Here is a 22,459-nt window from a genome sequence, read left to right as displayed (position 1 = left end):
AACAGCCAACACCTTCGCAAAAGCACTGCAGCAGCCAACCGTCCACGCCACTGGATGCGTCAGGAACCCTGGACTGAAACATCAGGTCTGCCTGAGAAGGAGACAGCGTCTCCTGAACTCTCTCCCTCATCACCCAAAGTACATTTGAGCCCTACTCGAGTCCGCCCACCTGGACAGATTACTACCAGGCTCGGAAGAGTTGTGAAGCCTCCCGATAGACTGAATTTATAACATTCCTTCCTAGTTGCAGTGTGTGAAATCGAATGTTTTCACTGATTTCTGTTTTTGTTTAAGTTCGTTGATGCTGCAGACTGGATATTTAAGTTTGTTATTTATCTAAGTAAGTAAAACTGTAAATAACAGGTAAGTAAGGTTTGACTATGTTCATATGTTCATCTCTATTATATAATGCATGTTTCTTTGCTAAGGAGGGGAGATGTAACGTATTGTGTTATGACGCGTGAATTGAGTGCGTGCTTTGCCTTTCGTGCTGTTATGCTTTTGTCCCTGTGGAGTTGCCGTAGGGCAGAATAAATCAAGATGGCTCCCTGCTAAACACGGTGTCCTGTGTCGAATACATTACAGTCGCGATGCGTGACGGCAGCAGACTGAGGTCAGCTGACTTCATTCACTCCGTTTTACAGATGGGCTGAAGCGACCGCCGCCATATTGGATCCGCCCCCCCGTGACGACAGCAAAGCAAATATTCTACAAATATTGTCACACAATAAATAAAACCAGAGTGTTTATAGTTTAAACAATCATTATTTTTTACCAGAAGAACAGTATGAAAATGCTTTAAGACTTTTTTAAAGCTAGCCTTTGCGATTATCTCTACCAGCACCTTAATATCTTTACAGCAAAGCTTGAGCCAAAATGGAGGCGACTTGGCAAACAAATTCCAATATTCCACGTCTGTACCTCAACACTGTCTCAAAATGTGACTATGTTAAAAAAAGAAGACGTTTTATACGCCTAAGTGTATTAAAATAGTCATTCTAAATTGATATGATTATATGGTTGAGGCAGGTTTTATGAATAGCACTAGAATAATGAAACCCGGAGTTTGGACTCACAGACTGCGCTTCCACTGGAGATTAAAGGTAATCCCGCCTCGATATGTTTAAACAGTTATTTTTAACTCATTATCATTGTTAACTCAACCCTTCTGTTCCCATATTGTCTAACATACACGTTAATATAAGACCTTTATAACTACCAACGAAGAACAGCAACCCTGCCTTGGCAGTCAAGAGAAGATGTCCTGACAGGCAAAACTCGGGAACACCAAAAACTGACGCAGTCGTGTTTGTGCGCATGCGGGGGGGTCAGGGTTCACACTCTCACACAGTCGTGGAAGGAGTGCGGCGGCTAAGCTAACTGCAACCACTGAAACTAGCTACATGTGGAGGGTAAAACGGGACGCATCCCCGACCCTAACTTTCTCAAAATTCCTTATTTTTTACCCCAAATAACTGTTAAGTTTGGCCTCGTCGAAAATAAGGGATATTATCTGTTTACAATGAAAGGGTGAGTGTAACCTTTCGAGTCACGAATAAGTAGCTTAGTGCGACTAAAGTTTTTCATGTCTATTTTTTTTTTTTCTACAAGGGGGAGGCGGGGAGGAGACGTCGAGGCTAGCTAGCTTCGCTACGCTACTTTCATTTAGACTTACACATGACAGCGGAAATGCTACGGCCGTTGTCGCGTCGACAGCCTCGTTGAGTTGAGACGCATGTCTGTCTGTGCTGATAGCAGTACGAGCTAACAAGCTAACTGCAATTTGGAAGCCGAGTCAGTAAACCCACCGTAGCCGAGCTAGAGAGGTAGACCTCGACTCCCCGCGCGATGTTTATGTTTTATTCCAAGAAGGCAGATGCATTTCAGCAGCGCCAATCTATTAATATTAGACCTGACATCAACTTCGGAGTTTGTGCCAGCTTGTTTTTCGTAACCTGACATGTCTAAGCTAACTTGTACGCACACGAGTATTGATGCACGATGTCGTAACGCACGTTTTAGCTAAAGAACTTCATCTTTGTTACTTGGTTGAAATTCCACAGACGTTATCGGTGAAAGTTAATTGATGCTGGCAATGTAAACACGTGATCAACAGCTGTTTTTTGGATGTGTAGTCGCCTATAAATACCACAGTAGACCCCCCCCCCCCCCCCCTTCGACCACACGTGCTGGGTAGTTGTGTTTTTGTCACTTAGCGGCAGCATACTCCCAAGTTGCTGTTTTTTGCAAGCTTCGGGTGTTTTTGTTGTTGATCGCTACAGAAATTGCAAAGTAGCCAAATACCACAGTGTACCTTTATGACATTGTGGCTGTTCATTTGACCGTTCTGCTCTTGTTCCAGTAGCCGGATCGAGCTGGGGGACGTTACACCCCACAACATTAAGCAGCTGAAGCGCCTGAACCAGGTCATCTTCCCCGTCAGCTACAACGACAAGTTTTACAAAGACGTTTTGGAAGTTGGAGAGCTTGCAAAGCTAGGTAAGAAACAGGACTCCGTGTATCCTGCTCCGAAATACCTGGAAACAATTGTTTTAAAGAGCACAAAGCTCATTTATTTCTTACGTGAGATATTTTAGCCCCCAGAGTCATTTTGGACTTTGCAATTTCACGGATTAAAACTTTCTTCTTAAACGGTTTAATTTCTATACATGAAACGTTCACATTCCCCCACCCACCCTCTGCAGCCAGGCATGTCTTTGTAATGACTCCGTCTGTTTGATACTGCAATCTTACTTCTGTCATTCAGCGTACTTCAATGACATCGCAGTCGGTGCTGTGTGCTGCAGAGTGGACCACTCACAGAGCCAGAAGAGGCTGTACATTATGACACTTGGCTGTCTAGCTCCTTACCGTAGACTTGGAATTGGTAAGGAGCCTCCTCGTCTTGGAAAAAAAAAAGATGCAGTGCATCTTGCAGGCTCGTGTGTCGTTGTTCTGACTTGCCTTTTTGTTTTTAGGTACAAAGATGCTGAATCACGTGCTTAACATATGTGAGAAGGATGGCACTTTTGACAACATTTACCTGTAAGTGTATAAAAGCAAAAGATGCATGAAGACATTTCAGAGTTGTTGTTGTTTTTTTTACACGGTCTCAATTTAGTTTAATAAAATTTTTTTTTTTTTTTTTTTTACAGAAATTGATCAGATTCACAGATTATTTCAGCCGTAGTGTGAAAGTAATTCATTCCATTGACTAACTGATTTATTCCCTCCCACAGTCATGTGCAGATCAGCAATGAGTCAGCCATTTACTTTTACCAGAAGTTTGGCTTCGAGATCATCGAAACAAAAAAGAATTACTACAAGAGGATAGAGCCCGCAGACGCGCACGTGTTGCAGAAGAGTCTGCGCAGCCCGTGTGCTCTGCCCGCCGGAGAGCTTCAGAAGGCAGAGTAGGGGCAGAGCTTTTGGAAAGCGCAGATGTGCCTGCCGCCACAGAAACAGAACTGTGACAAAACGCCCCAGGGTCGACACGTTCAACACTTTCTACAAAGGACACTAAAAAGAGAAATTTAAAATACAAAAAAAAAAAAAAATGCTGCATTTATTTTGCAAATGTTTCCCCTTTTAATTTATTTTGTATTTTGTTCCTCATACATACGATTGGAAAATGGCAAAAAAAAAAAAAAAAAGCTCAGGCTCCAAGTTCAGTTTTAGGTGAAGGGAGGTTTTATAGTGTGTGCAAATCACTCGGTTTGTGTTCGAGTTGTTTTATGCAATTATAAAGCGAATGGAGACATATCGATACTGTTGAGCAACAGAAGCTGGTGTTTGGAAAACCATCACTGATACACAAGTCCCGGGTGGTCAGCTTGGAGTAAATGCTTTGATTTGTTACATGGAACAATTGGGACTCTTTCCCTTGCCATGGGATTTGTGTCTGACAAGTTTCTGTCATGCACAACGGGGGGGGGGGGGGGGAAAGCAGAAATGCATCCCTTCATTGCAGGAAAAAGGAAGGCTGAACGGTTCTGAGGTGGTGGGAAGACGTGGTCGACGCTCATCATTTTTGAATAACTTTGTTTTCCAGCCTGTTAATTTAAATCCTCGCCAACTGTTATTTTTTTTATTTCCTGCACCATGATGGCAAAAGGTTCAGAGGTTCTCCTGGGGTTCATTAAAAATATGGAAATGCTTCCAAAAGAGAAACCATATTGGATTTGAATGTCCCTAGAAGAGGAGGAAGGGTGTTCCACATTTATGAGGGGTGCTCAATTAACAGCATTGATGAGAATAAGAGTTGGGCGTTAGCTTTAGGAGACATTTGAAGGTGTCTGAGAGATGCCTCAACGTTAATATCTTTAGCAACGTATGCAGCCAATTTGTGGAAATGGTCTCAAACTTCCTGGCTGCTGTTCCAGATGCCTTCATTTGGGTTTCAAGTTTGAAGCTCTGCGGAGGCCGGACGTTTCAGTATGGTCTTTTGAGCAGTATTTTACCCAGAGGAAGCTCTGACCCCTCTGCATGCAAGGAGAGTTGTCTTCTCCACTGTAGTATAAGCATGTTTTTCCTTTGAAGAACTTTTATCTTTTCTGGAGCTCTATATTGTAAGACTTTTTAACGTCTGAATAAAGGAATTACTATTTGCAGTAAATGAAGGTCTGGATCTTTAATTCTGCTTCTTGTATGTGGTGAAATATTACTTTTATACACGCTGTCGTGCTTTAAAATCAAATAGCGTACGGCGTATTTAAGATATACAGCACGTCCGCGTAACCCCGACCCTGAACGCACTCTTGAACGGACCCGATTGGCTGAAATCTTCAACATCTGGAATGTTATTGGCTGTCACCCCCGCTAGAGCCCGCCCTTTACCGCTCTAGGTTAGATGTAACGAGATTGTTTTGAGAGATGAGCTGAACGCCTTGCGTGCTTTCTAGTGGACTCCAATCTCAAAGTTGCTGCCGGGACAGGCCGCCTCCGAAATGCGGAGAGGAGAAGTGAGTGGAAACGATCGCCTCTTCTCGGAATGTAATCGATAGAGACGCGGATAAACAACCCGTGAACTTGCTTCACAATTATGTCGGCAACGGGCAAAGAGCTAATGCAGCTATTAGCCTGCTAGCTATCAGAAAGCTAGCTGGGCAGGTAATTGACAAGGTTTTCTGCTTTTCTGCTTAGTTAAATGATGAGAGATTACTCTGATCGATCATCCGGTAAACGGCGATCAGAAACGCCAAACGATCACGTCGTTGTTAAACGGTCTGTAATTTGCGGCGTGATCTATCGCTATCACAGATCAGGTTAGCTGCGAAGCTAATTATGTTAATCTGCACCCCACACCAGTTTGTTGAGCATCAAGTAGTCTTATCGTTGCGACGGTTCGCTGGATCTTTATAAGGCCCTTTTTGCTAAATAGCATAGCATCATTATTGCTGGGTAATTAGAACCGGATCCAACCAGGGTGACGCACGTTTCCGGTGTCGCCGTTGTTGTTGTATAATTCATACAGCGTCCGGATATCTTATGTTTTCATTGCAGGAGAGGAACAGAAGGGAATTAAGCTCCAGCTGTTAAATGTGTTGGGCTTTTCATACAAGCAAACTGTTCGTACGGGATGCCAGAGATGACTGAAACGCAGACACCTGGTCGGAAACCCAAGTAAGGACAAATGGTTTATGCAAATGATCAGCACAGGTAATAAATATGTACACTGGTGGTAATAACGACTGAGAACCGTCATGTACTCTTGCAGAAAGAAGAAAAACAAAGAATCACACAATGCAGGTGAAATAATATCTCAAGTTATGCATCTGTTGTAACCTCGCTGCTTTGTTGAGTATTGAGTTGTTGTTGTTTTTACTGGTGGTCTAAATCTAACCACATTAAAAGTTAGTTTCTTCTTTATATAGTTGAGAGACACAGAAAGGAGAAGATCAACGCTGGGATTAACCGCATTGGTAATCTTCTACCCTGTTCCCCGGCTCTTAAGCAGGTAAGAGACACGTATCTATTGCTTTTATTTATTTGTTGGTTTATGGTGAAATCAGTGTCTCTGCTGGACAATGAGTGGCACATTGTCGCCTCCAACCTCGTTCCCTCTCATCCACAGAGTAAGAACATGATCTTGGACCAGGCGTTTCGCTACATCACTGAATTGAAGAAGCAAAATGACGCGATGCTTCTAGAAGGAGGAGATAAAGTCCAAGGTAAACGTTAACGATGTATACCTTGATTTAGTTTTTTTGCACGAGTGTACATCTCGACTTTCGCATAGTTCTTTTATACTTGACGTTTGAAGAATGTTGCTTTATTGGTACTTGGAGCTATTGAAGTATATTTATGTACATATCTTGTTTTGTTTGTGCAGCTGAGGAGATCCGTCGACTTCGACGGCAGCTGGATGAGCTGAGAAGAGAGGGCTCTCACTACATTGAGCTCCTCAAAGCCCACGATATTAACATTCTGGAAGACCCCACTATTCACTGGAAGGGCAAACAGCGCTCTGCCAAGGTGGCAAAGGTGACCCCCGCTCACCAACTCCCCAAGGGGATCATTGTTTATTCCAATGGAAACGTGATGTGTCCAGCAGGAAGCGAGACGAGCCCAGCGAAACAACCTTCTGAAACATTAATTATCCAGCCGTCGTCTGAGGTCAGTGCTGGGCTGAGAGTTAATGGCGCCTTGCTGCACGTTAACACCTCTTCCTCCACCCCTGCTCTCCTGCCTGGGTCCACAACCAGCCCCACCCAACCTGCAGCGGGCCTCAGAATGATCGAGCATTGCGTCGTGGAGACTCCAACCGTTACCCCGACTCTTCCACCCGCTGTGTCTTACATCACCCTTCAGATCCCTGCAGCCACCTCGTCTTTGCCCCAGCAACCGACTCTTACCCTCGCATCCACTTCGTCCTCGCAGCTTCCCAGTGAAGCCCTGACTCAGCCCATATCCAATCTAACGATGCTACCCGGGGCCACGCCCACGCCAGACGCGTGTTCTGGGGTCACACGAGACGCCGCTGTGAGGACTGTTAGCTACACCGCTATCCCCAGCAGCCAAGCCTTCCTGAGGGCTGGGACGGCAGGAAGCACACAGACTACCTGGACAACGCTGCAGATGGCAGGGAACACGGTCCAGCCGGTCTGCCAGAGTCTCCCTGCCGCAGAGGTCATCAACACCACACAGGCTGTCCAGCAGGTAAAGGTGTGTCCGATGGGTAATAAGCCCGTGCAACAAGCACCCATTACAGCCCACATTCAAAGACCTCCCCAGCTGCATCCTGCCATCCTGAACCAGAATCCTCAACCTCGGCTGGTCCCGGCCCCTCAACCACAGAGTGCTGCCCTCCCCCAGGCAGCAATGGTACCCCAGCAAGCCGTGGTGGCCCACCCTGCTGCTGCATCGCATCCCCAGCCCGCTTTGCTTCAGCAAGCATCATTGGTTTCCCATCCGCCAGCTGCCCTGGCCCCCCAGCCACAGGCCACCATGCTGCCCCTCCTACAGACCATGCAGGTGCTTCAAGTCAACCCAGCCAGAGGGACGGCCTCAGCTGTAACAGCCCCGCAGAACACTAGCAATCCAAGCGTGGTCATTCTGCAGCAGGCCAGTGCTTGCACATCTCAGACGGCTGTAAGAGAGGAAATAACCAATCAGACCCCTTGTCAGCATATTGTCATCATCCAGGCACCAAATCAGGCTCCACCTGCCCCTCAGATCCCCCCGGTAGGCATAGTGCCTGCAGGTGTGCCTGCCGCAGTCCCGGTTGTGTCCACGCCAACGCCTCCGACCAGCAGTTCGGTACCTGCCACGGCCTTGCAGAGCGTTGGGGGGAAGCAGCTGGTGCACATTCTCCCACGCCCCGTTCAGCCTCAACTGAACACTCCCCTCCACGTTACCCAGGCCTCCTCTTCCACACCAGCTCCTTCAACCCCACAGACTATCACAGTGAATGGCCAAGTGTTTGCCTTGCAGCCCATGAAGACTCCTGACAAAGCCGGCTCCCAGGGTGGCCAGAGTACCCTTCAGCTGGTCCAGCCCACGACCAGTGAGGAACCGACAACCAACGTGGCCCTGAACAGTTTAGGAGCGCTCAGCAGTCTCAATCAGAGCATTTCTCAGGGCCTTCCACTTAAGATTTCTAGCCAGAACAACAGTCAGCCCCCGCCCGCGCCGTCGTCGTTAACCCAGCAGAATCAGACCCCGGCGTCCGTCCCTGCAAGTGCCCTCGCTCTACCTGCGCGACAGTTACAAGTCCCGAACTCGAACCCAGTCAAATCGAGGCCCGTCATTAACGCCTCCAAGCCTGCAGCAAAGAGATACGCCACAATATTAAATACAATGAGGAAAACGTCCAAGAGGGCTAAACCAACCAAGAAAAAAGAGCTCGGTCGGGCACAACCCGCTGTCTCCGTTTCGACCAAGCCAGTGGCTGCTGCAGGGGGGAGTCGAGCAATTCAAGTCGCCGCCTCTCAGATTGTTGAGTCTTCGACGACGGACGTTCCCCCGACTCGCACAGCAGCGGTCACAACTGGGAGTTGTAGCCGAGCTATCGCAGACGCCCCCACTGCGCAAAGCACTCAGATAATCGTTGCATGTAGTACAACGAACGAGTCGACGTCGCCGAGTCAGTCTCGTCCACAGCGCAAGAGCCCCGTTAGTTCAACCCGGTCTGATGTCAGTCATGTAAATACTACTGATGTGGCAAGCGCAGTTACGACCGTTACCGCCGCACCGGTCAAGCCGTCAGCGAGCGCACCGGTGGCCGTCGTGAGCAAACCAGCCGGCGGTTCTGAAAACAACTCGGTCGTGGCCAGACGCACAGATCCAGAGGTTAAACTCGCAGTCGCCGTCTCGGCAACTGGGACAACCCAAAGTAAGTTGGCTGCCGGCGCCGCCGTTTCTAGCCAGAGCAGATCTGTTGTCAGTCCTGAAACACTGAACCCGTCCACCAGTAGCTTTACTGCCTGCGTGACTCCAGTCTCTAATGTTACAACAGCTGCACCGGTATCTTTAAATCAGGCTGCCCAACCAACTTCAGCATGTCATCCCAAGGGACCGGGTCCCCAGTGTCCTCTGCCCTGTAGTAAGCCAATATCTCAGGCCACTGTTTCACCCTTGGTGTCCCAAACTGCGACGATTTCACCTGCCGCAACTTTCTCTGCGGCCAACAGCTCCGTCAGAGCCCCTACCATAAGTTCAGAGTTCAGGAAGAGGGTCCCCACCAGTAGAGCCGCAATGCAGCGGACTCAGGTGAATGTGCCCAACCCGACCCCCTGCCATCCTGCTGAAGTCAAAATGGCCCAGTCCCCTAGAGGCGACCGGGAGGCTCAGGTAGACGGACTCTCCACAGTAGCAGAGAAGCAGGATTTCATGGCAGCAGCTTCTGACACGCCCTCGAGAAAGGACTTTGCCCTTTCTCAACAGGTGTACACAAGCCTAGATGATCAAACGATAGAGCACCCCATGACAGCAAGTCGACAGGCAGATTCTCCCACGTCTACAGCAGCTGGGGGAGGCAGGGGGTTCTCTGTGGCATCCATGCTTCCCCAGGGCCACAGCATTGGTGCGTCTTCTGGCTCCTTCGGGACATTTACATTCACCTCGGAGCAGGCGGAGATACTGGCTTTGGCCATGCTTGAACAGGACAGTCCAGGAAGGCGAAGTGGAGGCTGCTCTGGGGATAACACCCCCGCGTCTAATTCCACCACAGCTACGTGGGAGCCCTCAAAAACCCACCCAGTGTCCAGCAGTAAGGAAAGGGGCTCAACTGGACAGCAGACAAAAGTGAGTAAGCCCGTTGAGACGATATCAGGTAAGCCCGCTGTCCAGGTGACTCCCAGAGGACTCGCTGGAGAGGGGTCCATCAGTGGTTCCAATGGAAGCAGACATCCCCAAAAAGCCTCGTATTCCCAGTCTCAGTCTCTAACCCAGGTACAATCTCAGAGCCTCACCGTGGCTAGCCTGAGCGTCAACAACCTGATCCGACCCAGCTCCGGGCAGCAACCCTATCCTGGCTCGCCCAGTCTGATTGGCCAACAGGGTGCAGTTCCCGCACCTGTCGGGACCTCAGCCCACACATCGCAATCGTCAAATAACGCCCCCTCGCCTTGCTTGGGCGCTGCCCAGCTAAACGAGTACGCCCCCTTGAAGAATGCGTTAATTCGGGCTCAGGTTGGTGTCGGCGAGCGACAAGTTAAGATTGTCTCCAAGCGGCAGGCTCAGGAGGAGGCAATGCTCAATCCCGGGAAACGACCCAAACCTTGCCCTCCATCGGTCGCCGCCGTCAGCCATATGGACGTGAAAGCGGCAGATCACAACCAGATGATGGCGGGGCAGCTACCCCCAACGTCTGCTGCTGCCATGGCGAGGATTAACTCTGAAAGGGTGGGCCCTCTCTTCTCCTCGAACTCCTTCATGAGCTCAATAGCTCGACCCATAGATGGTCATTGCCTTCCTCAAGGACCCCCCGAACAGAACCAGCCAGGTGTGCTCCACCTTCCACACAGCCACCCGCAGCATGCTGCAGCCCAGCCGGGTCCGCACCTCGGAGGAAACCTGTACATGAAACAGCAGCAAGAGCAGCAGCGACACCACCTCTACCATTTGCAGCATCACCTGACTCACCCTGACCCTGCTCAGCGGCACTCTCTCCACCAGAGGGCGCTGCAGGAGCAGCAGCAGCAGCAGCAGCAGCAGCAGCACGCGCAGAAAAAGCGGGGACTAGTCCGAGTGGGTCAAACTGGATCACCCGCTGGCCTGCAACAGAAGCAGCATCACCTCGAGAAGTCTGGAGTCCAGCAGCAGCCGCACTCGCATCAGCAGCCGCAGCATCCGCAGCTCGCACAGCAGCAGCCGCAGCAGCAGGCGCAGCATCAGCAGCAGGCGCACCAGCAATCACAGCAGCAGCACCAACAGCCAACGCAACACCAACAGCCTCATCACCAGCAGCAGCCACACCAGCAGCATCACCAGCAGCAGCAGCAGCAGCAGCAGCAGCAGCAGCAGCAGAGCTCCCACTCCAGGCACCAGCAGCACCTGCAGCAGCAGATCCAGCAGCAGCACTTTAGGCACCAAGAGAAGAGCTGTGAAGCCCAGGCAGCGGGACCCAGGAGCCACCACAGCAGCCACCTGGCGCCGCAGGAGCACCTCAAGGTGAGAAGGTCACACGGGAGGTCACAGTCAGCGACACGTTGCAATCAACGGAGCTTCACCATTGATTGCAACGTTAACGAAAATGTCAAAGTGATCCAGAATCCAGGATCTCTTCTGGATCATCACCGAAATGCAATCATCTATTCCTGGTAACAGTCCCAACACTTCCTCAAAATGTAATCAAGATCCGTCTGTGACCTTTTGAGCTATATTGCTAACAGACAGACAGATCAACCAGCGCCGGTGATTTCATGACCCCCGCCTGTCTTCATTGCTTTATTCTCATTTAGTTAAAATGACCTAAAATCATGGAATAACTGCTAGTTTGCTAGTCAGCGTGACCTTTTCTCACCCCCAGCCTGGCCAGGATCATAACGCCATGCAGAGGATGATGACCTCTCGACCTCTGGAGCAGCAGCAGCAGCTCATCCCCCCTCCCAGCAATCCCGCGTCTCGGTCATCTGACCTGGCCTGCGCGTCGTCACGGCAGGAACGCCACCGCGTTTCCAGCTACTCTGCCGAGGCTCTCATCGGGAAAAGCCCCAGCAGCGGTGAACAGCATATGGCTCTGCACCTGCAGCCTGGCTGCGGAGCCGCGCAGGAGCAGCCGGACCTGCGCGGCTACCTGGACGCGTCGCGAGGGAAAGCAAACATCGCGCATAATCAGCAGAGCCGCCTTCCCTCCGAACATCCCGGGTCGGCCGATGTTCAGCGGGTCTCGGAGTGTCTGCCATTCAAGGCCATGGGAGGAGGAGGAGGAGGAGGAGGAGCAGCACACCAGCACGGTGGTTTTGAGGTGTCCCGCGGGAGTGACATGACCCCGAAGTCGGTGCCGCCCTCGCAGAGGGGCCCTCAAGGGCAGCAGCAGGGAGGCTTCAGGATGGGCGTCGGGCCTCCAGCAGATGGCAGGAGTCGTGGAAGCTACGGCGCGGCTCATCCCGGCGCTCAGGGAGTCCAAGTCGGGCCGGCGCTGCCCCGGGAGCAGGACGCTTGTCACCAGAGTTTCATGCAGAGCCTCCTTTCCCCCCACCTGCCCGAGCAGAGCAATCATCAGCGAGTGCAGTGCTGCCCCCCAGCCGGTATGGAGTACGCCTGCGTGTCTGGAAGCTCGCCGGGTGACCTCCAGGCCAAGGCCTCCGGCGCCGGCGTGCCCCAGACGCAGAAGGCGCCGGTAATGCGGCACGGAGAGGCCAACAAAGGCCACGTTTCTCAGGTCGGCAGCAACATGCACGGAGGCCCGGGCGTGCGTGCCGGTCTCCCCCACCCCCCAACCCCGCACCCCGAGCCGGGCCGCTCCGCCGCCCCCTCCAGACCGCCCGCTGCCGTCAGCCAGCACTCTCGCAACATCGCCCGAGACGCTCAACCCGCCAAGCTCCGGCCTGGCGAGCGGGTTCGATCCGGGTCGCTGAGGCACGGTAACCCCTTTGAGCCCGAGGGCCACCTGCCCCTCCCTCCGGGAGGAGGCGTGCTTTTGGCCCGACCGCAGTCCGGAGGAGAGGCGCGGCGCAGCGCCATCGTTCGCTTCATGGCCGACGGCGCTCAGGTTCCGAGCGACAACAACCTGGTGGCCGATCAACACCTGACGCAGAACTTCGGCTTCCCTTTTATTCCCGAGGGTGGGATGAACCCCCCGCCGCCTCCCATCAATGCCAACGCCACTTTCATCCCTCCGGTCAGCCAGCCCAGCAGCTCCCGGACGCCGTCCCTGCTGCCCGTGGAGCCTCAGAACTCTTTACCCTCCTTCTACCCTTCCTACTCTCCGGCCGCTCACCCCAGCCTTTCCAGCGATGTCGCCCTCCAGTATTTTCCCAACCAAATGTTTACGAGCCCAAGTGGCGACAAGGGTAGCGCTCCTCCCCTCAATAACCGCTTTGGTTCCATCCTCTCGCCACCTCGCCCTGTGGGTTTTGGTCAGGCCAGCTTCCCCCTCCTTCCAGATATGCCTCCTATGCCAATTGCCAATTCGTCTGGGATCACGCCCCACATATCTAACTTCAGCCTCACCTCGCTTTTCCCTGAGATCGCCACCGGCATGCCCGCCGACGGTTCTTCCATGCCAATGTCTCCTCTGCTGTCGCTCGCCAACGCCTCGTCCTCAGACTCCGGCAAGCAGCCGAACCGTCCCGCCCACAACATCAGCCACATCCTGGGCCACGACGGCAGCTCAGCTGTGTGACAAGAAGGTCCTGCAGCATTTTTATAAGCTTAATGTTCCGAGTTCTTCACGTTTTCAGGACGGACGCCACGTTTGTCTTGCGGCGGCAGGTTCGCGTCTCGGACGCTTTCCCCACACAAATCACACATTTGATTTGTGTGTTCTAATGCGGAAGGAAGCCGCGGTCCTTCTCAAAGCTCCGTTTGGTTTAACCAAACTGTAATTTCAGACGTTTCAGATCGTAAATTTAGGTTTAGAATTTGAATTCTATGTATTGTGAGGTCGTTGGGAAACCTTCTGCACATACAGCTTACAAATGTGATTTACTAACTTATATCAGGTTTTACTGTACAGAATCAGTTTTTTCTCTCCTAGAGCTATTTTGTAAATACAAATGGTTCATATCAGAATTGTGTATTTGTAAATACAGAAATTTGATTAATAAAGTTTATAAGGAATTTTTTATTTGCTGGCAGCTGAAGAATCCTGTGTTTCTTGCTCCGATTGATTCCTCTTTCGAGCCACTAAAATCATAATGTGCAGACTAGTTACCACACACGCACACACACACATAGCAAGACTTAAAATTAAAAATAAATAAATGCACCAATCAAATTTGATAAGCCTTTATTTACATGCAATAGTGCTCCAGCATTTTGCAGCCGCAGAACAGCTGCACTTCTATAAATGGGAGTGTTGATTCAGGATATCCTTCATTTTGATTGGGGGGGGGGGGGGGGGCGTCTCTGGCAAAGACTAATACTTGATGCACCAACCTGTGAGGGAGGGACTAATACTGACGCGCCAGAGCCCCGACAGCCATTTGGTAACCAGCAAAAGAGCAGGTTCAGGTTCGAGTTCAGCTTAGTGACTTGAGTTTTAGACATTTTCCAGAATCTCTCCCATTCAGTGATTTTTAAAAAAAATAAATAACTATACAATATATATATATAATCTCTTGTACACTACTGGAACAGAATGGTTTATGTTGCATGCACGTGTTAATAGTTTGTTAATGATGAACAATGCATAATACTAATGCTATACACACACAAAAAAAGGGAGTTGCATTTTGAAAATATAAAATGGGAACTAAACCGAAGTGAAGCATCTGATAATTACAGTATCGGACTGCGTCGAGTCTGGTGAAAGACGCAAAGGCTGAGGAGGGTCAAGACCGGAAGTGCTGATCCAAAAGGGATTCCCTGCCGGTGCGGGGGGGGGGGGCTCTCTGATCTCGCCTCCCCAGGGAACTCCCTTTCTCCATGACAGTATGTTTGTGTGAAAGCGAATGAATAGAGTCTCTTTGAATATGAAAATAGCCTTATATACAGTATAATCAGACACGTATGTACAAAAGCATAAATATATAAATATCTGTCATACAAAAATAAATATTTTTTTCTGTCTCGTTTAACAGTCTCATATAGCTGCCGTGTTGGCCATCCCTTCGTCCTCAGGGTGCGCTTCATTTGGGAGGATAACCACTTCCTGTATCGTCGTCTCTTGGGATTGTGGCGTCGTGGCCGCCGAAGATGGCGTGGCGAAGATCCCTTCGTCTTCTAAAGACATGGGAGGAGAGGATGCTGGCTCTACAGAAAGACGGCACGGAAAGAGAACAAAAAATCTAAAACAAAGCACAAAAAACGCTCCACCGCTGGACCGACGCACATAAGGAACTCTGCTCCAAAGGCTCTGCCATCGTTAGGTATTTCAGTAAACACCAAACGTACCGCCTGTGACGCCATCTTCTGCGTTTTCTCCATCGCCTCCCACTTCCTGTGAACCCGGCGAAGAGTGACGACGCCGACGAGTCGAGTCTTCAGGAGGACAGCAGCCGCGCTCGCGATGATCCGGACCCCTGAGGAAAAGGGGAAACAAGATTTAGATTTAAAACTGTTTTAGCACCCAGTTTAGGTATTATCAATTTAGTAGAATTATTCAAAAGCATAGAATACGTGCAAATGCACCTGGTGCAGTAGTGGTAAACGGGCAGCTGTCCATTTGACACCGTCTGGGGCAACAACGTGTCACACTCCATATCACAGTCCACGCCACCATCCTGCAAAGGGCAGCGCACACACACATACACGACCTAAATAACTGACAGCTTCTTAACAACCTATGTCAGACATGGCAACCCGGCCACACTGATCAGCTTCTTACCTGCTGCAGCCCCGGCAGGCAGCGTGTGGGATGCAGAGGTTTGCCATTAGTCAGAGCATATTCTCCATTTGCAGGGTAGATGCCGTGCGGAGCCGTCATATGGCCGTCCAGTGGGCAGTGGCCAACCAGGGCGAGTCCCTGAAGGGGGACCACGGTGTACTGGCACGACGACACCGGGGCAGCCACGGCGGGGAAGCACATGTCGGACGTTTGCTCTGAAAAGAAGGAGTGAAAGAACCACATGGATGTAGAGACCGAACCTTTTTACGTGGACTTAAGGAACGGGAAGGAGCGCTCACTCTGCTTGGCCCAAGCCCTCCAAAGGCAGAACGGTATGAAGGCGACAATGATGAAGACGAAGGCTCCCAGTACAATCCCAACTATGAGGTAGGGAAGGTCACCGGGCCGAGGTACGAGTCCGCTGGAGTGTCCCGACCCCTGGTCCGGGGTCTCGGACGGAACGGGCCGATGGTGATTAGGACGAGCTGAGGAGGGGGGGGGGGGGGGGGGGGCAAAAAGTGGGATAATGTGTTAAACACAAACTTGAGTTGCGTTCAATTAGCCTGAAAAGTGTGGGGGAAAAGGCTCCACCTTTGGTTTCAAGGATCACCACGTTGCCAAATTCACTCTCGCCCTTCTCGTTGAAGCTCTGCATCTTGATGTCGTAGGCCGTCTCCGGCTGGAGGTCAGTGATCGAGTGCCAGTACCGGTCTCCCTCCACCACGTCCTTCTTGTAGTCGCTGTCGTTATCGCTGTCCGTTGGCCGGTAGTAGATGTAGAAGCCGTAGATGGGCGTGTTGTTCACGGGGGTGTACTGTTGAGCGTGAAATAGATCGTGTCACCATCGATGGTGAAAGAAGGGAAGCCATTATTGGAAGCCAAAAAACCTCCGGAGGGGGTCTCTTCCAGGCGCTCACCGTCCATTTGAGGATGATGGTCGTCTCATTGATGGCTTCGTTGTAGGTGATGTAGGGGCCGTCGACGGGGCGCTCGTGGGTCCGCCCGCCCACCACAGTGTACGCCTTCGAAGGCGCACTGGGAGGACTGGAACCGATTACGTTCACCGCCACAACACGGAACTTATAGGACGTTCCTACAGGGGGGGGGGCGAGCAAGAATAATCATAAGGAGAGGGAACATTCTGTTGACTAATGATGTTTGTTTTTAAACGACTTGGTGTTTTCCCCTTCCAAGAGAAAATACATTTTGGTTCCAGCTTTGATTGATGGCAGCAATTTGCTGAAATAACTGGAACAACAGTCATTACGCTGATGAATTTACAGGCCGTGGGAGTGTAATTACGGAGGGCATCTTCATCCTAATTACACGGTGCGACGTCCTACTCGTCTTCCCAAACTCCACAAAGCCAGACTGAAACTGTCGGGAATAATACAAACACCGCTTAAGTGCACGAGAGGGGGGGGGGGGCAGACCTTTCTCCAGGCCAGTGATCTCCACCGAGAGCCGCGACGGGGGGATGTTCTCCACCGCCGTCACCCAGTCCTCCCCGGCCTTCTTCACCTTCTTGTACTCCACCCGAAATGACTGGATGGGGAAGCCACGGTTACCGCGAGGAATCCAAGTCACGTACGCCGATGTTTCCGTTGCCGTGGAGACTGTGGGCTTGTCGGGTGCTTCTGGAGCTGCAGTGGATGAAGAATGCAGTGTGAGAAAGAGGACGACCAAAAAAAAAAGAAGAAGACAAACTGCCAGACAGCACTCTATAATCATGAGAGTGAAGGCAAAGCGCATTGCATCCAGAACTTACTCAGAGCCCATCCCTCAGAGAGAGAGCAGAAAAAGAGAGCGAGAAATGTTAGTCAAAACAAGGGTTAGATATGCAGCGTCTCGCTTTAAACGGAATCTTCGTAGGAAGAAGTCGTTTTTTGCAGTTAGTGTAGTTAATAAATGGCAGCGTTTGTCAGCGCGGGACAGGATTGGAGGGGACACTTACGAGAGAGGCTCGGTGAGGGGACAGAAGGAGTCTTCGGAGGGTCGATTTGCACTTTACGCCCTGTAGGAGGAAAAACAACTCGGTCAGAGTTGAAATTAAGGAAGAGCAAAAAGGCGTAAAAAGAAAAAAAAAAGATCCCAACAGCAAAGCAGCGACAGAACGCATCCCCAAAATGCTTCATGCCCCCCCCGCTGTGTTTGCACCTTTGCCGGTTCTGAAGGTCATCATAGCAGGTTGGCCCAAACCGGCACAGTTTTTGGCCGTCATCTCCACCTCATACAGACTATCGGGCTGCAGTTTGGCCAGAGTTAACTTGTGGAGGGAGCCCGAGATGCTGCTGGCGGTCCACTCCGAGAGAGGATCTCCCACCTGTGACGGAAACGAGGGTGACTTCCACAAACAAGAGCACGCATTTAAAAGGGAATGCCTTGCAATCTGGTTTTTAGACGAAGTACCTTCCGGTACTTGACCATGTACTCCAGCACGGGGACTCCTCGCTCGTGCCGGGGCCTCCAGGTGAGCTCGTAGTAATCGGCCTTGCCCGTTCGGGGCTGGCTGAGGATGACGGGGGCGTCTGCAGGCAGGATCTGTCCTGGCAGCTCAGAACAGTCCAGAGGCAGCATGGCGCCAGTGGCCCCGGGCCTCACAGGCGGCTGCTCTCTCAGCACCTTGTCCGGGCTGAGGGGTCGATATATCGACGGCAGCTTCACCCTGGAAGGAATCCCTAGGAGACAAAGACATCCTAAAGTTAGAACGGAACAAGAATGAACTCTCTGACCAATGAGGAGCCATCTTACTGTGACTCACCAGTTGATACGGTGATGAGGCGCGCAGAGGCCTGAGAGCTGCCCACCCCGTTCTCAGCCATGCATTGGTACAGTCCGTCATCTTGAGGGCCCACGTTGGAGACGCGCAGCATCCGGGAGGTCAGGCGGTGGCGCGTGGACGGGGCGAGAGGGCGGGCATTGTGAAGCCACATCACAGAGGGAGTGGGTTTCCCACGGGCCTGACAGGTGAAGCGCACCGTCTCCCCGTACACGACCTCCTGCTGCTGCAGCTCCACCGTCACCTGAGGAGGCTCTGCAGGAGAAACACGAAGAGCTACCATTGAAGAATGTGTCAAGAAAGAAATCCAAACATTCGCCATTTCACTTTTTTCACACAAGCAGATTTGACACTTTTTCGATTTACAGTCACTGTCTAGAGATTTTGGATTGGACCAGGAAAAACTAAGATTAAGGACCTCCCCCTTTCACCTCCAACAGGTATTTTCTCCCATTTTGAGACAAATCATCTATCAGTTAATACAAAAAAAAAGATCAGGTGTTTATCAATAGGTGTCATTTTTCACCTGGACTGATTTACAGAATACCTTTTCCTAACAATAATTTGTGAAAGAGTATAAACACTGCCCCAGGGACCATTTTTTATTTTTTATTAGAACAGCAGAAAAGAAAAAAAAAAAACTCAAATATATTTTTAAATTATTTATGATGTTGGAAAAAGTTGTTAAATCATTGATGTTTTAGGGTTCTTAATAGGATTAATGGTTTATTCAAATGTAGGTGTAACAATCTCACATGCGCACAGGTATGTGTGTGTGTGAGTGTGTGAAGGCTGTATGACGGAGGCGTGTGGAGCCGGGCAGGCCTGCTCAGGCCAGCTAGTTGATGGTTGGCTGCTTATGAATCAGGGGAAGACAGAACTCATTACAGCCACAGCAGCTCTCTGGTTCTAATTAGAACCAGCTGCAGAGAGGCAAGCCACAAAACACACACACACACACAGGCAGAAAATCACTGTAAAAACAATCATCCATAACAGAGACACATTCAACCATGCCCTGCTACAGAATAGAGAGCCCTCTGTACAAATCCTCCAACAGCACAGCCCAGGTTTGCATGCTTCTGACACACACAGGACTGCAGACACGCGTACACACCTCTGGATTCTCAGCCATCAGTGGAAAGAGGAAATCACAACACTGACAAACTCCCCTTGCAATGAAAGCCATTTAAAGGACTCCACATTCACTAAAACAAATAAATATCGACTGTTCCACTTGACTCACCGAACACCTGGACGTCATAAAGCACCGTTGCCGAGCTGGACGAACCGATGCCGTTGTTCGCTCTGCAAGCGTACGTGCCCGAGTCCGCCTCCCCGACGGCATCGATCAGCAGGTTGCTGAGCAGGAAGCGCGTGTTGTTATGGGAGTGCAGGTCCCGCCCATCTTTTGCCCACATCACCTGCGGCGTGGGGATGCCGCTGGCCACGCACTCCAACACCAGCCGCTGGCCTTTGGTCACCATGATGGAGCGGTAGGCCGGAGGGTAAATTATACGAGCCGCTTCCGAGGTGGAGCCTGGGAAAAAAAAGACGATCAAAACTGATCGTTACTCATTAAATCCAGTTTTTCTGTAAAAACGACTTTCATTTGCAACAAAAAAAAAAAATAAAATCATGTTTTTGCATCTCATCAGAAGCTCAGGCCTCGATGACTCACGGCGTATGCGCAGACGGTCAGCAGAGATGGATGTTTTGACCTCCTGGGTGACCGGGTTGTAGGCGGCGCACTTGTACGGCCCCTCGTCGTCCCGCGTGGCGTTGGCTATCTGCAGGTTCCCTGATGGCATGATGAGATAGTTCCCTGTCGCAAAGAAAATAAGCAAACAAGTTGGAAGATGCACCTTAAGGCATAATTAGCCAAGAGATTTAGACACGGCATTCCACGGAGCAATGCAGCATCAAGTGAGGCTGTTTTTTGTTTTAAGAGGCCTTGAAAGTTTTTTTTTTTCCATCTTATGGAACATCTGGGGCGAATAGGGTGTTAGAATTCTGTTGCTTTAATGCAACACCTATAGCGTATTGTGGAAAACTAATTTAAATAAGAGAAGTCATAAAATATATATATTATTAGCATTACTAGTAATTACAAATTCTACAGAATGGACAAAAATAGAAATGAATGTGTTACAAAAAAATAAAGATAAAATTGTTACTAGAAAATCAACCCAAACACTCAGCTCTTGTTTTTAAGTAGTAAATTGACCCAGAGTGACAAGAATCCACGGAACAACTGCAAAGACGAGCTCTGTGCATGCACTTCCTCCTCAAACCAGAAGGGGGCGCCCCATCCCGTGGTGGGGAACAGCTCATCAGTGTGGCATTCATTTCCTCAGAGACAAGCTGCAGATATCAGTCCCTACAGCTCCGAGGCATCATCGGCATACCAGCCACAAACGGCCGGAGCTTTTCATTCTCTTCCAGGCAAACTTGGAGCTAAATAGTTAGGAAAAATAAACAACTGCATTCCCATGTTTCAACATTTGAGATAACAGCCTTATCACTGGGTTTAAGATGGGCCGGATTATAGCATTCCAGTAAATTAGGATGATGGCATGGGAATCAAGAGGGATGGCGAGAAAGAGAGAGAGAGGTCATAATGAAGCAGTTTGGTACCTTTGGATGTTTCCAGCCACTCCTGCTTGACGCTGTAGCGGACCTGAGCCTTGGGCTGGCTCTCGGGGACGTGACACTCAATAACAGCCGTGTTGCCTTCATCGACCTCGATCTCCTGCTGGTCGTCCGGCTCAAAGTCCCGCAGTTCTGCAAAACGAGGCAGACGAGGGGAAAGGGTCAGCGGCGTCAGATCACCGCAGCGCAACGGCGTTCCGTCATCGTCGGAATGCAATGTAAATCGCAAAAAACTGCACGTGTCTACAGTCAGTCCTCGGCTTTAGACGTAGAAAATAATCAGAGCAATAATAAACTCATTGTGTAATATCCGCACGAATGAGAAATCTTCCTCCTCGATTTAGCAATTTCTTCCGTCACCGCTGGTTTGAATATAATCGGACTGAAATCACAGGAATTAAAAAAATACACATCCTCTAATCGTTTTGTTTGTCATCACTTTGCATAAGCCCAAAGCCTGAAAAGTAATATCTGTAACATCCGAGGAGATGAAAGAATCCCATCACACATGATACTGGGAGCGGAGCCGGATCAGATTCTGTGGGATTATTGGGGCCATGTGCTGTAACTGTGTCCCGCAGACACACAGTCTGCACAACACAGACACTCACGTGACCTCCGACCCCCCCTGAGCACCCCGCCCCCCCCTCCGCCTGAGCAGCTCAGAGGCCTAGCCACGGGGTCAGAGGTCAGAGGTGTCCGCCCTATAGTGTTTCACAGAAAGATACCCAGTTTGGTTTTTTTGGAGGAAACGGTAAGACTTTGCTGTTAAAACAGATGGAAAAAAGGAAATAAATAAATAAAAACTCTCAGGAAGGGGACGCTGCCATTTTTATCAGTTTGAAGCCGAGGAAAACTGAACGGGAAAAGATGGCAAAAGAAATCTGTCACGAAGGAGTCCAGACGTGACACGAAACACAAACAAAACTTCTCCAGAACGTAATTTAACGTCGAGCAGCCTTTGTGGATTGATTCTTAAACATGGCTTCGCTCCATTCTCTCCAGAGCGCTGTAGCTGACGTGTTTCTCTTGGGCCGGCCGCTCTGCCAGGCTGCTGGCATATACAGCAGAGCCGGCGAGGCTTTGTATACACCTCTAATTCAATAAGCGAAGTTTAGCTAAGGCCGGCGGAGGCACTGATGGAGACCGGACAAACACCAGGGGGGGGGGCACACACGCAAAAGCAGTTTCAGCTCTTATTCTGAGAGATGAGAATCCCAGCCAGGACATGTCAAGCTAAGAAAGTGGTGCGTGTGCTGGGAGGAAGAGGTGGGGGGGGGTGGGGGGGGGCACCGTGTGGCGCTCCATTTGCTAAATCAATCAGGTGCTGTTTTTACAGCTACCCCTCCCTCCCATATCTATCCATCCTCCTCCTGCCTGCTTCTTCTACATTCCTCCAGTTACACCTTTTAACCCCTCCACAACTCCACCGCCCCGCATTCTTCACAGGAAGAACCCCGCATGGATGCCCCTCAGGTGCGTGGGCGTGCACGTGAGCATGCACGTGAGCATGCATCCTGCAAGGGGGGGGGGGGGATGGAGGATTGATGGCATTCATAAAGTAAAGCAGACCTCCCGCACCAGGGCTGCTTGGC

The 22,459-nt window shown here is 50.5% G+C and overlaps 3 protein-coding genes across 3 annotated transcripts; 2 read left to right on the top strand and 1 right to left on the bottom strand.

Annotated features, from left to right (window-relative positions):
- The first annotated feature begins 1,359 nt into the window (after positions 1-1,359).
- Positions 1,360-4,615, top strand: naa50 (N-alpha-acetyltransferase 50, NatE catalytic subunit). The gene is made up of 5 exons (XM_068747944.1): positions 1,360-1,530; positions 2,363-2,499; positions 2,768-2,887; positions 2,979-3,045; positions 3,240-4,615. The coding sequence occupies exons 1-5, from the start codon at positions 1,523-1,525 to the stop codon at positions 3,415-3,417; spliced, it is 510 nt and encodes a 169-aa protein (XP_068604045.1). The 5' UTR covers positions 1,360-1,522; the 3' UTR covers positions 3,418-4,615.
- A 963-nt stretch (positions 4,616-5,578) lies between these two features.
- LOC137903638 (basic helix-loop-helix domain-containing protein USF3) lies at positions 5,579-13,735 on the top strand. Its single transcript, XM_068747766.1, has 6 exons — positions 5,579-5,622; positions 5,717-5,748; positions 5,874-5,956; positions 6,074-6,170; positions 6,332-11,112; positions 11,471-13,735. Exons 1-6 carry the CDS (start codon positions 5,579-5,581, stop codon positions 13,286-13,288), a joined length of 6,855 nt encoding a protein of 2,284 aa, XP_068603867.1. The 3' UTR covers positions 13,289-13,735.
- A 774-nt stretch (positions 13,736-14,509) lies between these two features.
- boc (BOC cell adhesion associated, oncogene regulated) lies at positions 14,510-21,068 on the bottom strand. Its single transcript, XM_068748243.1, has 16 exons — positions 21,056-21,068; positions 20,850-20,996; positions 19,894-20,037; positions 19,459-19,752; positions 18,195-18,467; positions 17,843-18,111; positions 17,591-17,756; positions 17,388-17,447; positions 16,867-17,076; positions 16,351-16,526; positions 16,025-16,247; positions 15,733-15,918; positions 15,434-15,648; positions 15,238-15,329; positions 15,001-15,128; positions 14,510-14,859 (listed from the first exon to the last, which is right to left on the bottom strand). The coding sequence occupies exons 1-16, from the start codon at positions 21,066-21,068 to the stop codon at positions 14,690-14,692; spliced, it is 2,766 nt and encodes a 921-aa protein (XP_068604344.1). The 3' UTR covers positions 14,510-14,689.
- Between the last annotated feature and the right edge of the window lie 1,391 nt (positions 21,069-22,459).

This window comes from Brachionichthys hirsutus, chromosome 14, assembly GCF_040956055.1.
Source record: "Brachionichthys hirsutus isolate HB-005 chromosome 14, CSIRO-AGI_Bhir_v1, whole genome shotgun sequence".
NCBI lineage: Eukaryota > Metazoa > Chordata > Actinopteri > Lophiiformes > Brachionichthyidae > Brachionichthys > Brachionichthys hirsutus.
The sequence above is the reverse complement of the archived record's forward strand: the minus strand, read 5'-3'. Positions and strand labels throughout refer to the sequence as shown.

Coding starts and splice junctions, on each gene's coding strand:
- naa50 (XM_068747944.1), top strand. Junction 2,500..2,767: donor TGGAGAGCTTGCAAAGCTAG/GTAAGAAACAGG, acceptor TCTGTCATTCAG/CGTACTTCAATGACATCGCA. Junction 3,046..3,239: donor ACTTTTGACAACATTTACCT/GTAAGTGTATAA, acceptor TCCCTCCCACAG/TCATGTGCAGATCAGCAATG.
- LOC137903638 (XM_068747766.1), top strand. CDS start 5,579: ATGCCAGAGATGACTGAAACGCAGACACCTGGTCGGAAACCCAA. Junction 5,623..5,716: donor ACACCTGGTCGGAAACCCAA/GTAAGGACAAAT, acceptor GTACTCTTGCAG/AAAGAAGAAAAACAAAGAAT. Junction 11,113..11,470: donor CGCCGCAGGAGCACCTCAAG/GTGAGAAGGTCA, acceptor TCTCACCCCCAG/CCTGGCCAGGATCATAACGC.
- boc (XM_068748243.1), bottom strand. Junction 18,468..19,458: donor TTATGACGTCCAGGTGTTCG/GTGAGTCAAGTG, acceptor TTTCTCCTGCAG/AGCCTCCTCAGGTGACGGTG. Junction 17,077..17,387: donor CCCCTCACCGAGCCTCTCTC/GTAAGTGTCCCC, acceptor CATCCACTGCAG/CTCCAGAAGCACCCGACAAG.